The sequence below is a fragment of the Passer montanus genome, unplaced genomic scaffold (assembly GCF_014805655.1).
Source record: "Passer montanus isolate IOZ18808 unplaced genomic scaffold, ASM1480565v1 scaffold18, whole genome shotgun sequence".
In the NCBI taxonomy this organism is placed as follows: domain Eukaryota; kingdom Metazoa; phylum Chordata; class Aves; order Passeriformes; family Passeridae; genus Passer; species Passer montanus.
In genome coordinates, this window is record NW_024365381.1 from 19,233,972 (window position 1) to 19,249,324 (window position 15,353).

Genomic DNA, 15,353 nt, shown 5'->3' on the forward strand with positions numbered 1-15,353 from the left:
TAAGCAGCAAGTCAGGTCAAAGCCATTTAGACTACTGTAGTGGCAGACATTTTGTGAAGGCACAGATTTTTTTATGATCTTCAGAATATTAATTGCTATTGATACCTATGTCTTTTGCCTTAAAATCCCTATACAAGCAATATTCTTTATTGTATTTTATTGGCATTTAATCTCAGAAGCCAGCTACACATTCAAGGTGCTTATTTTAAAATTAATTTTAGTAGTTATATCCTTGGGATATATCCTTGGCTGCAAATGTGTGTCCAATAGCCCCAACAACATTTTATAGCTATATTGCCATAATTTTTCTAGCAGCTAAGGGGAGCTTTGTGGATATTAGAGCAGTTGAGCATTTGCTTCTAGGATCTAAATTTTAGATTTATACACTGACAAGAGATAGTTAATCCTTTTGTAGACTGAGCCCTTAAGGTTTAGCTGAATGACAGAACTTGAAGACCTTGAGTCTTAATTTTTCTTTCAGTTTCCAACCTTAGTTAATCTCTCCTCTACTTTTAAACAAAAGTTGTATATTGATCCTTCATATTTCTTAAATCTTCAGACAGATACATACACCAGGAGGTCATTTTACTGGGGATCTAGCCATGTTAGAGCAATGACAGCTTTTACTCTGTGTGTCATATTACATCAATTTTCTAATTCAAGGGAGATTTCAGCAAGTACAAACAAAAATGATGAAGCTATCTACAGTGAAGACAAAGATTTTAGACATCAACTTAGAGCAATGATTGTTGTTCCTTGTTGAACAGCAGTTCTTTATCGGTTTCCTCTTTTGCATTGTCTGAGCTGTTCCATTCTGGTAATGAAATGCACAGAACTGTACACATAATTTCAGGGGTGGTGCTGACAAAGCCGAGTAGAGAGGCACTGTTATCTCTCTGCTCCATTACAGTGACGCCTCTGCTTATACAGCGCCTGAGTTCTGAATGTAGCTGGGAAGCTTAATAAGCATAGGGAACTGCTGCGGAGGAAGAAGATTTTTTGCAAGAAAGGATTAAGGGATGGCAAATGCAGTTTCCTTTTATAAAATCCAATAAATTTTAGCTTTACGTCTCTGACACTGGGAAAGGTGCTGGAAATAGAAAACAAAGAAAAAGAAAAAAAATATATATGGGTTACATATAGTAAATATATATGAAAACCCATAAGTATTGCTCAGTTATGTAATATTATTATAGATTTCAGATAGTTCTAGCAAATATCTTGGATATGAAAACAGAGTTCTGGTAATATCCTGTCCCCAGGAGAGAGACTGCATGTCATATTTTAGGTTTCTCTGATTCCTCTGTAAGAAACAATGCACGTGCTATACCTCTCATTTCCTGCTAATACAAGTTAGCATTAATGCATATAAGCATTATTAGTGTAAAACTGCTGCAGATGAGTAGCAAATCGTGCTCTTAAATTTCAAAAGTAGGATTGTTTTCCCGAACTGAACATTAGGTCAGAAAGATTGGATTAGGTAATTCATAGCACATACAGGAAAAACCCCAATTGTACGTACAAGGAACTCCTGGGAGACTACATTTGGTAATAGGCTTAAATTACCAAAAGCATAAATTTTCTTCTGCATTCCTCACTTGTTTTATAACTCTCTTCCAAAGCTTTTCTCCACAACATTTGTGAACAGGATATTGATTTTTCTTTTAGGAAAGGAAAGAGTCAGCACTTGGATGTCTAAAGCAGTTTGGAATTTGGATGCAAATTAAATACTTTCATAGTAAAAAAAAAGCAAAAAAAATTGTGTAGATTCCTGTATATATGCATATGCATGCATATTTGCTAATTACATTAACCACATGGCTGGAAAAACTGGCTGCCTGATGAGATGTTGAGTGACTTGGGATGAATGAAAGTAGAAAGTATTTAGCAGTTTATAATATTAGGGCTTTTGTACAGTTATATGTGGAAAAAATCACTATATAGAGTTAGCTAGACCTTAAATCACAGACTGGGGAAAAAAAAGTCCAGATGATTTAACAGAGAGGAGAGACTTTAGCTGGAGCATTTCAAAGCTCAGCTGTCAAATACAACAGCTTGTTTTCATAAGGTGCGTATCATCTACATTTTTTACTGTATTTCATTACAATGCTCTACTTTATTCTACACTGTTTGAATACATAAGGAATTCCTGTTGGTTTTCTGAGATCAGGCAGCTTCTGACTTTCACTCACTTTTTTGAGCCCAGCTGGTGCATCTGTATTCTGCACATTAATATTCTTGAAGGGAGCAGGGATAAATCTTCCTTTTGCATTTTTCTGTCTTTAAAGTAAGCCATTGCTACTTCCATTTTTATTTCTACACTTGATAGTGTTATGGATCTTCTTAATCTTATCTAACAGAGCACCCAGCCCTATATGCCAGGTAAGGTGTTTGACCAGAAATGCACTGTTACTACTGCAGTGGCATTGCTTAGTTCAGATTTGAAATGTGTTCCACAGGTATTAGAAAGAAGCTTTTCAGACCTTTAATAAGAGTGATGAATGCTATTGTCTGCTTTTCATAAATATCATAATCAGAGACGTTTAAAGGATGCTTCCTTAGGTGATTCACTAACAAGCTTTAGTTGAGAGAAACATGGAGCAATGCAGGGAAAAAATTATTTGTAGTGCATGCAACAGTTGCAGAAGTGGAAGAGGATAAACTACTGCTGAGTTTAAAAGAAGAATTGCATTCATAAAGGAGAGGAAATGTTTCTAAATAAAATTGGGTTTTTCATTATGAAAAGCCATATTTGTTTAAGCAAGAGGAATAATTTCACCCATGGCTATACCTGAATGCCAGAGATGAGCAAACAGAAAGTGTTTCCTCCTCTTCACTGATCTGTGTGTTTGGTTTTAAAGACCACTCTGCTGACTTTTAAGGTTTTGTATCCTGATGGTCCTTGTAAATTCCATGCAGTGCTGGGGTTAGGGAATGGGTTCCAATCTGTCCCTCGCTTTCCCTATGGAGTCATTTGTCCAGGTTCAATTTTAAAGTTCAGTCAATCATATTTCTGTAAGGTCACTGAAGGCAGTATGGTAGCTACAAGGTTGCCAAGTGTATACCTCAACCTACAGTCTTTCCTGTTGAGTGGTAATGATAGGAGACCTGAACTCATCTCTCAGATCCCTAACTTGGGTTGGCAGCAAGTTGGAATGAAGAATATCCTTAGAGTTGGAAATAGATATTTATCAGGTTGGGAAATCATCCAATGAGATATTATAAGCAGGAAACACAGTGGCAGGGTTTTGAAGTGGAATGTATTTTTTAAGAGAAAGGTGAAGCTGAGGAAAAAGCAGCAGTGAAGTGGTTTTTTCCAGTTAACTCCATGTTATGCCTCCCTACCTAGGAAGACAGAGCTGTGATCTTATCTCAAAGCTTATTGCTCCTGTGCTGAATTCTGCTCTTTGTAGTTGTATGTTTGATTTGCCATTTGCTTCCCTGTCTCAGTATTTTTCAACTGAGGTTACCACTACTAAATTACCAGACAATGAAATAAAAATTAATAAAGAATTGTGATGGAGCTATAAGACAGCAATAGCAACTTATAATTTGGCTTCTGGCATGCTTCCATTTTCATGAATAATTTAATGCCTTGGAAGGTTGGGAAAAGAAGCCACTTCACATTAAATACTTAAATTTACTATGAAAGACTAGCAAGAATTGTTTAGGCATTGGGAAAAACAGGCAAATCTGACAGATCTTCTTCAGTAAAATGTTGGTCCATGTGTCCTCATTTAATGTCCTTTGCAGAAGACAAGCAACAGGCTCAAGTGTCTATAATGAGCCTTTTGAAGTTGAAGCATTTCCTCTAACTTCAAAACAGTGCTATTCATAAATACCCTTATAAGGCAGTAAATCACAGGGCAATAAAGTTAAAATTTGAACACCTTTTTGTTTCATTCACTAAGTTTAAAGCTGCAAGTTTGCCAACAGCAGAATTGCTCAAATAAAGTGTTTGTTCCATTAACATAATGTTTCCAGCTCTATCTCTTTTTTGATTGTGCTTAAGACCATCAATTAGACTAAGAATATGAATAGAAATAATGAATTCATCAGAAAAATAATTCTGCATGAGAAAATTTTGTGTCTCATACAGATAAAGGAAATTAGAGTCTATGAGAACGTAATAGACTTTCCTATTAAAATCTAACCATACAATGTCTTACTTCATAGCAGAGGAAAGCCTAATATGATAAGATTTTTTTAGCTTCTTTTAATTAACTTTCCATCCTATTAGACTTGATCTGCAGTTAACTTTCATTTCACAGGTATTCATGACTTTTATGCTCCTGAGAATTACTAAACCATGAAGCTCAGACATGATGGTTAATATCTGTGCAGTCATTTTTCAGTTGATTTTCTAACAATGACCCTGAAATTTAAATGTAAATACTTCAGGCAATACAGCAAGGAATAATATGGAAAACATATTTAAATTATTACTATATATCCCTTTAAATAGTGATTCCACACCAATCTGACCTGCCCTGTTCTATGAATATTAACTGTTGGTTTAAAAAAAAAAAAAATACACACCATACTCCCCTCCCCCCCCAAAATCCCCCTTCTCCATCCATTTTGAAAGGTAGTGCTTTACCTTCTCTAACAAACAAAACAAACTTATGGGATAGTGAGGTATACATTTTCTTATCATGGTGTGAAGATTAGGGAGAAAGAATGCCAAGGCCTCCTGGCTTACAAATGAGGTAAGCGGAATTAATCAATAGCAAAAAGCAGTCATCCTGAATTTTTGTTTAAAAAGTCTGTATGGACCTGAAGAATTCTGGTGTCCATCTTTATTCATGGATGTGCTGGCTTTACTTGTGATTCTGAAATAGATACAATTATCATAGCATAGAATCACAGAATTGTTTGTGTTGGGAAGGACCTCAAATATCTAGTTCCAACCTCTTCACCATGGGCACCTTCCACTAAACCAGGCTGCTCAGGGCTCCGTCCAACTTGACCTTGAACATTTCCAGAGATGGGGCTTCTTTGAGAAACCTGTTCCACCATCAAAATAATGAACTTCTTCCTAATATCTAATTTAAATATACCTTTTTTTCATTTTGAAGCTGTTGCCCTATCACTAGATAGCTTTATAAAAAGTCCCTCTCCAGCTTTCTTGTAGGCCCCCTTTAGGCACTGGAAAAAGGTACTGTAAGGTGTCCCTGGAGCCTTCTCTTCTCCAGGCTGGACAGCCCTTGCTCTTTCAGCCTGTCTTCATAGGAAAAAAGCTCCAGCCCTCAGCTCCATGGCCAACTTCTGCTTTAACATGTCTTTCTTATGTTGGAGGCCCTAGATACTAATATCATCAATACTAAAGTAAGTTAACTTTTGGAATGAGATCTGTTTCTCTTCTAATCCAATCTTTTATGAAAACAGAGCAAATACCCTTCTCAGCCACTTTCTTGCTGTAATGCAACCTCTGATAAACAGCTTAAAGCGTTGGCTTCTGAATCACAGTAGAATTTATTCCAGTCATTCATGATGTTGAAAAAGAGGATTCAAACTTGCCTGCAGCAGCCTTCTATTGCTGTAATCCTGAACTTTCAAAAGAAAATTTGCAAAAACAGCACCCTCTCTTTATGCTTCTGCACTTCATGTCTAGTATTAAACTTCCCTGCAAAAACAAACAAGAAGTCCTGCCAAAAATCCATTCCCAAATGCCTGAGTCACAGCACCATCCCCTCTTGTCTTTTCTAAATGATAGACAGAACTAGCTCACATGTTGAAAGCTCCTATACAAAGGATTCCCCCTGTAGTGCTTCAGAGCTAGATAGCTCATATGTTAGTTAGCTCTATTATGTGTCTGATGCAGTTACAAGTGCTGCCTAGTAGGAGAACTGACGTCAAAGTATGGACTAATAGGCACTGTCTCTAAACACCTCTGTTTGAGATCTCAAGGGGATTCTAGTGCTTTTAAACATTATTAAAATCAAAAGGAAAGAGCATCTCACATTGTGTGAAGTGTTGTGAGAGAACACCTAACATACTGTTCAAAAGCTTGGCACTCCTATTTTTCCTTTCTGGAGGAAGAATTGGGGTTCTATTTATTTATGTTTACAGATTATCAGGGTTTCTACCTAGGGTTTTCTATCACTTCCAAGTGGTAATTTTGTAGAACCTGTCAGCAGTCTGCTTGGTAGTGAACTTCTCATCAGTAGCAGTCTCTTATGTAGCATTTTTCCTTTACAGGTTACCGGGGACTAAAGCCTTAGTGTATGCAACATCAGCTCATTTTACTGAAGGAGAACTTGGCCTTGCCTTTTAGGGTGACTGTGAGGCACTCCTAGTATTCATTCTGAGGATATTCATTTTGCCTTGTTTTTGTCTGAAGAGGAGACTGTCCCATAGTCCTAGGACTTAGTTCTGGACTTCCAAAGGCTTCTTGTAACACGAGGAAAATAACATTATGATCAGGGCTGTACTGCTTTCATCATTTGGAAGATGAGCTTATTAATCCCTGATTTAGTGCAGTTTTTTAACATGTGCTTGGATAGGTCATTTCAATTCTTAACTCTTACACCTCAGTTACTCCGAGAGGGAACTTAAAATTGTAAAACTTAGTAGAATAAAGCATGCCCTATAGGAATCCTTATCATGCCTTGTGATTAATAACACAAGTAAGTTTAGGTGTGAAGGCACAGGTAAATTAATCTTGCTCAAAGCCTACTGGAATAAGTCTCTTCCCATCCATCACACTAAATTCTCTTTACATTTGACAAAGAACTGATGTTCACAATGCTGAAAAGACATGGTTAATTATTTCTTCTCAGTAATTTCACCATTTAGCTTGATATAATTGCCAAGGAAATTGTGTATTCTTATTAGCTGGAGTTCATCACCATGTTTGTATAGTCCAACTTACATGTTAACTCCCCTGCTCTTTTCTAGAGCTTGCCCAACACTTTCCTTGGTACTGGGTGTACACTGTTAAAGGTTGTACTGATTTCCATGTATTCTTGAGAATAAGGTGTAGCTGCATCAGTGGAGACTTCTAAAGTGGAATACATTGGATCTTGAATGTCTTCCAGAGACATAAGTAATGCCTAGGATGTTCCTGGATTATTTAGCCATCAAAGAAGTGGACACTTTTCTTGTGTGGTTTTTCTTTGCTTTATTTTGTTTACAACTTGAAGATAAAAAGCATAATATCATTCTCTGGACACAAGCTACAAACTCAGGTTCTTCCAAGCACTGATTTGTGTCTGTAACAGGAATAGGAAATACTAAAGGAGGAAGGGTTATTGAGGGCAGAACTAGAATCACTACTTTTCCTTCAGAAAATAAGTTTAAGTTCATTGCAAGAGAGACCTTTTACTAGTGATTCTACTATGCATTGGATTCTCCTCTCACAAAGCAAGGGAGGAAGTTCCATCCACTGAGTTCCTTGCAGTTGGATTAGGTGCAGACTTTGAAAATGTAATGTGCTTATGCTGTTTTAGGGATTAATTTGCTTACTTTGTCGGAGCTTTCAACAGAAATGGCAAATATAGCCGAGTATGCAAGTGATTAAAAATACTGCATATGAAAAGGGTTCTGCCTACTTCTGAAGTACACAACCTCCTTTCAGGTAGTTGTAGAGTGTGATAAGGTCTCACTTTAGCCTCCTTTTCACCAGGCTTAATAATCTCAGTTGCCTCAGCCACTCATTGTAGGACTTTCCAGACCCTTCAGCAGCTTTGTTGCTGTTCTCAGGACATGTCCCAGAACCTCAGTGTCTTTCTTGCCATAAGGGGCCCAAAATTGAGCACAGAACTTAAGGTGTGGCCTCACCAGCAAGGGGAGACAACCACTGCCCTGGTCCTGGTGGCCACACTACTTCTGACACAGCCCAGGATGCCACTGGCCTTCTCGCCCACCTGGGCACACACTGGCTCATGTTCAGCAGCTGTTGACCAACACCCCTCAGGTCCTTTTCTGCTGGGCAGCTTTCCAGCCACTTCCTGTCCTTTAGCACTGCCTGGGGTTATTGTGACCCAAGGGCAGAACCCAGCATTTGGCTTTGTTGAACCTTGTACAGTTTTATCTCAGTCCATTGATCCAACCTGTCTAACAGCATATAACTTCTACGTCAGACATCCTTCTTCAGTAGGATGCTGCTACTGAGAAGATATGCAGAAGTCATGAAGTATTTACTATCATTTGGACAACATGATGTGACATGTATTTTTACCTGTCTGCTTCATAGCTGTATACTGAAGAAAGCAGGAGACACTAATATAACCTTGCTGGATTTGTGGATAAGCAGAAAATTGTGTACATTTTAGTATTCCATAAATATGCAGAAAACTTTTGCTACATGTGTTTAGACCAAAGACAGTAAACTATTCCTGCTCCCACTCAAATTATTGGATTACACTCTGCTGCTGAATTTGTCAATATGAGAATCTGGGTTTTGGTTGCAAAATCCCTTCAGAAACACTTCTTTCCATTTAACTGACTTCTAGGATTAAATAAGTTTGGCTTTACATTAAAAAAAAAAGCCTTAGCTGGTCTGACTACAAATATCAATCTTCAGTCTTTCAAAAAACATCACAGCAGATCTTGCTCCCTGGAGAAAGAGACAGTTTAGAGATGCATGGGAAGAATGCTTTCAGGCCAGTGATAGTGGTTGGGCTGCTTAGCACTGGAAGCATCAAATACTCTTTGATTTGAAGGACTGTGAAAAGATAATAAGCTTATGGCAAACACCTGAAAAATTCTTTACTGCTGTGGCAGTTTAGTCCTATGATTCCCTTAGCTCTCAGAGCTATAAATGTGCTTTCATTTCTGGTGATAGTTTTTTAGCTCATTGCTACAAAAAAGCCCCACTAATTAACTCTTACACACAAACCCAAACAGAAAGCATGTGGGACTTTGCCAGTCATTTTCATATAGATATTCTTACTATGGATTGCTTTTTTATTTCTAAGTTTCAGATATGCCCATGGGCTTAGAATGAGAGAGCTTTTTACCACTACAAACAGCTGGTGCAAGGGAAGTGATATAACTAATTTATATTCTTAGGCTCTTCCTATCTCTGTGTTTTGTAGTGGACCAGCTAATTCAGTGCACTTGTCTTGCAGATTGAATTAGTGCAGATAGCTGATGGGAATCACAGGAACAGATTTTTATTCTGAGTTTGGTGTAGGAAGAGGTTTTGCTTTGATACTTTGTATTTAATCCTATTAATCTATATGTTATTTGTTCCTTGGGGTGTGCTAAGCATTCATTTGTCTGAAAAACACTATGAAAGTTTAAAAGCATGCAAGAATGAACAGGTTGTTTTGGGAGCTAGTATATGCAGGAAGAGCCAAAGTTGTGTTGCAGTGGGCAGAACTCAAATAATGTGGGATTCGGTGTGTTAGGGAAGAGAGAAACTGTAAACTTTAATGGAGAACAAGGAAATGAAGTTGTGTAAGGGGAAGCTTAGGTTGGATATTAAGAGAAGGTTCACCATCCAGAGGGACGTTGGGCACTGGAACAGGCTCCCCAGGGAAGTGGTCACAGCACCAAGCCTGACAGAGTTCAAGTGTTTATGCAATACTCCCAGGTACATGGTGGGACTCCTCTTGGGGATGGTGCTGTGCAGGGCCACAAGTTGGACTTTGATAATCTTAGTTGGGTCCCTTTCAACTCTGCCTATTCTGTAATTCTGTAATTCTATGACTAGAGTGGTAAAAGACATGGAATTTCCAGAGGTTAGCATGAACGTGGATACTGTAGTGCAGCCCTAGATCCTAATTTACCATGCATCTTTCATGTTGCTTTTTAACACATACACACACATACACACAGAGACAGAGAGAAAGAAATGTGCATTACCTTCACTTTTCTCATTTCCCTTTAAAATGCAACTTGAAAACAAAAAACAGTATAATAAAATTTTATCACTGAATTGTTACCCTGTTGATATATGGATTTTTTCATTTGAAAACACTGGCTATCAGCTCAATCCTTCAAGCAAGAAACTTGTAATCTTTGATAATACAGATGTTTATACTTCCAGTCCTTTGATCTACTTTAAATTTTTGAAAATTAAGAAAAAAAAAGCTTCACTAGTTATGCTTTTTAGTCTTTGTTTTTCTGAAGAATAATTTGCTAAGTGTTCAGTAATAAAATAGCATCTTGTAACTTCATGTGGAAGCATTTAGGATCCAATTTTCAAATTAGGGCATCTAGTTTGACTACTAACAGCCAGATTTTATTTTTAAGTACTGAAGAAGGTTTTACCAGCCTCAACAGAAATTGCTGGTCCCAGATTTTCCAAAGAACTTTACTTCTATTCAAGCACCTTTGTATTGACCAAATAAGAAATTGCTTAGCACCCTTCAAATCCTCTTGTAAGGCTATCAAGATTTCCTCTACAAAATCTTGTCATCTCTTCAAGTGTCTCTGGCTCCAGTTGTGGTTCTCTCTTTTGATCTTTCAGGCAGTAAAAGGCTTTTCCAGACCCTCATGCAATGAGTTAGGAGTATATCGTCAAATAGGGCATAAGTATTTTCTGGAGAGGCCTGACATAGACTGCACAGTTGGCAACCAGACTCATGCCTTACAGTCTGTTTTGCATCAAAGAGAAGGCACTCAATTCTAATGTGCTGAAGGGGGATATTTCACTGCTCTGAAAATCCAGCTGCAAGTCATGACAAATACTGATTAAAATTCAAAGCTTAAATGCCTCTTTGTGAAACTCCCTAAGTACAATTAAACCAGAGGCTCCTGGTGGGGAGTGATGTCCAGGGACACTAGCCTTGTAACCTTGCCAAACAAAAATCTCCACTGAAGTCTGAAAAGGCCTCACTTCTGTAAATGTTTTTCATATCCCTAACCAATTTTTTTCTGATCCGCAAATGAATCCCCAAATTTTCCTATGTAGACCAACACTTTGCTTCCTCTGACCCGCATGTTTTGTCCCTGGGATTACTCTGACCAGGTTTCCTCTTCTGTGGTTTGACCCTTCCTAACACCTTTACCAAAGGGATGTAGGAGATAGGTGCAGTGTAGCCTCCCAGCATAGGCATGGTACATTCCAGCTGCAGCTGCACTGTGCTGTTAGTCAGTGCAACCTCATCACTTCTGAAGTAGAGCTCTTACATAACTTCTCTCAGAACTGGACACTTTTCAGTAATACATGTAAAACCAACCCAGGCTATTTAATTTTTGTGGGGTTTATCCCCAGAACTAACACTGATCTGTCAGTGGCTTTAGCGATGCTATTGCACCTCACATTTATAAGTACCAGAACATCCTACCTGTTTGTTATCATACCCACACAGAAGTACCCCTGGCCACATCCACAGGGAGGATATCCCCATTATTCCCAGAAATTCAGTCTGAAGATAGCTCCCACTTCATCTGATTGCTGGGAGCATGACCTTATGGAATGATCTTACTGACATTCCTGATGGAAAGCTAAGGTGTATGCAGTGCTTACAGCCAGATTTTCCCACCTGCTGGAGAGATTTCTCTTTGGCAGAGTCCAGAGCTTTATATGTCATTTTGTTGTCTTTTAAAACACCAAGCAAAACAGTTTGTTTGCCTGGGGTCTTGAGTTCATTCTTGGAAGGACTCTGATATCTAGGGGATGGTCTTTATGCAAGAAAAACGCAGACATCATATGTGTCATTAAGGAATTCAGAGGAAGTTGAGGGCCCCTCTAGGATATATAGTATCTGGAATACTGTTTTAGGAAAGAACCAATTAGTAATAGCTCCTTGAACTTTTAATACTTTTGTAGCATAGGAGAAAGTAGTCTCTGTTTTAATGGTGGCAGTGGCAGCATTTTCTGCCCCTAGGCAGAAAAATATGCCACTGATTTCAGGTGTGCCTTGGAGAGTTAGAGACAGAACAAGGGATGGAGTTTTGGTGTTTGACGGGATTCAAATAGGTCAGTCAGGGTGAAAAGTCTATCCTAGCATAGCTTATAATTTGTCCTCACCCTTTTCCCCTTCTGACCTCCCCCAAAAATGCAGAGATCCTGCTGGAATGTGCTTTGCCCTTTCTGGAGAGGCATGGATGGTACACCCCTTGTCCGCGCCTTCCCTTCTGCCTGCCCGCCCCCCAAATCCTTGCTTGCTCTTCTGTTTTTCTACTTTCCCTAAATGCAACTTACTTTAAGCATGCATTATTATTAACATCCTACAGTAAAATTAAGCTATTATATAACCCATTTGTCAATCTCAGCCAATTTCTTCTATCTTTTTCTATGTCTATTTATGACGTACATCCAGACTGCACGTCTTTTTTTTTTTCCTCTCCATGTTTATTTTAAAAATAAGTGATAAAAAAAGATGTATTAAAAAAAAAAGCAACACTCAAGGGTGGTGGGGTTTTTGGCCGACAATTGAAAACACATTTGAATAGGAGGGGGACGGAAGGAAAGAGAATCCAATTATTTAAAAAAAAAATTCAAATTATGAAAGTGTCCCTAGACTGCTTTGTCTGTTCCTTTCAATGTGTGCATCTGGTTTGTCCATCTTTGAAAGTGTGTGGAATAATTTTTTTCTTTAAAAATAAAATTTCAAAATCCAGCAATTGTTCTTATCTCCCTTCTTCCTGGGAACAAAGAGAATTTTCTATTTCATTTTTTGCTTTTTTTTTTAGTATATCTCTACATAGTTCTATTTTGATGTATTTCTTTTCAATGGTTGAATTTCTATCTTAGATTTGGTTTGTTCCAATCTAATAATGAAAAAAAAAAAACAAACAAAACAAAAGAGTTATGAATTGTTTTCTGCAATTTTTTCTCTCTATTTCTGTCTTTAAATAAAGAACTACTTCACTGGAAGAATCCTACAGCTGTATTGAGATTCTCCAGGGAATCTGAATATAAAAGCAGTCTAATTTGACAGTGGGGATGGGGTGTGCAAACATGATCTTTACATTTGAAAGAGTACATTTGATGTACTTAAGAAACAGTTGCCTCAAATTACTGAGAATATGCTATCAATTTGATGAACTTCAGAAAAAGATGCTTCGTAGAACAAGAAGGCTGTGGGTAGCTACAGATGAAGTTGTTCTAATTCCAATGCATAAAACTAGTTTCCTTGTTTTTTTTGTTTTACTCTCTGGTTATTATTATTATTACTATTATTATTATTACTATTAGTTTGTGTATTTTTACTGCTATTTTTAGTAGGGAAAAGTCTTAACTGTTTTTATAATTTGAGAAACTTTAATGAAAATGTAAATATTTATACTATAATTATTAATTTTTTGTAACTTGCATGTTGAAGAAGTTGCAGCTTAGGGTTTGTGAGATTGTCAATGTTAGAGTTCTGTTCTTTCTTTTTGTTGATGGGCATGAATATGCTCATTTGTTTTTGTATATTGCCCATCCCTTCCTTACAGCCAGAAGCTCTAATGCTGCTAGATCACTCCGTACCGCCCTTACATGGACATGGCAACTGACTTACACATTCACTCCCATCATCTTCATCTCCTGTGTAGTACACTCATAGATTTTTACACTCCCACTCCATCCACCCTAAACATTTTTTCTTCCCATAAGTTTCCCTTCACCACCCCTTTCTTTAGCATTGTTAAAATTTTATGTGCAGTCATCCATTCCTTAAAACACACACACACAAAAATTATAGAAAAAAAGAAAATGTTTAAAAAAATATATATCAAATTGACCAAAAAGGCAAAAAAGCAACAAACTTTGCTTTTCAAAAACGTTATATGTGTAGATATGCAAACAAGCAAAAGTAAATTCAATAAATTGTACAGGATTTTTCAACTGCAATATGCTAACAACTTTACATAAGATAAAAAAAATACAACCAAAAACAGCAGAAAAAAAAAGTTCAAATTTGTTAAGGTGCAAGATTTTTTTCTTTTCATGTTATGTGGTGTGGATGTATGTGTTGTTGCCTCCCTGTATCGCCCTTTGTTGTAAAACAAATATATTTAAAAAGAAATAATAAACATTTTGCTAAAAAAGTTTTTAAGAAACAACAGCAAAAAAAAGCAAGTTACAAGAATGTGGCAATGCTACTTGTCCAAGAGCATTCTTACACAACTTTCTTTTGTAAATTTTTCCTTTCATGCCAAAAAACATGCGGGCAATTTGTTGATGTAAGTTGACTGTTATGAAATCAATGTGGTATGCTTTCTAAATATTTTTATGTATTTTTGGTTACCTTTTTTTAAAGGAAATAATGTTTTTGATTTTCATTATTTTTTTCAGTTCTCATAGGTTTTGATCTTTCTTTTGCTGATAAAGTGAATTACTTGTTCTGTTTTTTCTTTTCTCTGACCTTGTTGCTGTGGCATTTTTATTTTCTAGCGTATGGTTTTGCTTTAGGAAAATATATATAAGTTTATTTATTTTTTAATCAGTTCGTATTTGCCTTTATGTGATGTGCTCTTTGTATATTGTCGATTGCCATATTGTATTGTGCATAGGACGGGGTGAAGGAGTCTGAGGCAGTTTGCTTCTGTTCGTTCTCAGTCCCCTCTAGCAGGTTTCTTTCCCTTTCCGCACACAAATCACCAGTAATGTTACTTCTTTTCATGCTACTTAAATTGTATTTAACCTGGTGGTGTAGCCTTCATGTCAAGTCAAAATTTATGGGATTTCCTTAGTATTTTGGTAGTTCTCCGGGTTTTCCTACTGCAGCTCTAAAGCACTCCTACTTTATACCCATGAAACTATTTTATATTTATCTAATTTTTTCATTGATGATTATGTGCCTGATGTCCAGTCCAAATGATACTCTCAAGTGTACTCTTACGAGGTTAATGCACCTATCATATTACTATTACTATCAGACTTGATAGCATCGTCCAGAAATGATGCAGACAGATCCTGAACCTCTAAAATTTCCTTACTATAAAAGAAGTTTGCATTAATTTCTTCAAAAAGCAGTGACTAAAATAAGACAAAGCGGTACTTCTTTATAAGTACATATGTTTTCACCATTTCTGCATAGTAATGCTGTGCTCAGCAGATATATTAGGCTCAACCATCAAGTCCCTGGGACAACTGATACTGAAAACACAACAAATAATTATACTGACTAGGAAGCTGTCACCACATAATCATAAAAGTTTAAAGTAATGGTGGGAGATAGAAGAGGGCACACCTCAATTGGTTCAGAGAAGCTCAGTGTCTGAGCACCAAAATTCTTGGTTTGCTCTATAATTTTGCTTCTAGACATGATGTCAGGACCTACATGGAATGTTCTGTTTCACTAAAACTCCACAAAGGTGACCAAAAATTTACATCAGTAACAGACAGCCCAACATTAACTTGGGATTCATGACTTTTCAAACTCTGTACCTTCCTGTTACTCATGAGCCATCTGTTGGGAAACACTGCCTTTACTGATGTCTTTTAATATAGTTGGAGGGAGGGGCTT

The 15,353-nt window shown here is 37.2% G+C and overlaps 1 protein-coding gene across 18 annotated transcripts in view; it reads left to right on the forward strand.

The window, feature by feature from the left end:
• The window catches only part of NRXN3 (neurexin 3), a 920,037-nt gene that overhangs the window by 895,283 nt on the left and 9,401 nt on the right, over positions 1–15,353 (forward strand). For 3 of the 18 annotated variants that reach the window (XM_039705065.1, XM_039705061.1, XM_039705062.1), the window contains one exon: positions 13,339–13,593. The exons of the other annotated variants lie outside the window; for them this stretch is intronic. In XM_039705065.1, the coding sequence (XP_039560999.1) occupies positions 13,339–13,448 (110 nt within the window). In that variant the 3' untranslated portion in view covers positions 13,449–13,593. Of the gene's footprint in view, positions 1–13,338; positions 13,594–15,353 lie in introns of those variants that run through there. 18 annotated transcript variants of the gene reach the window in all.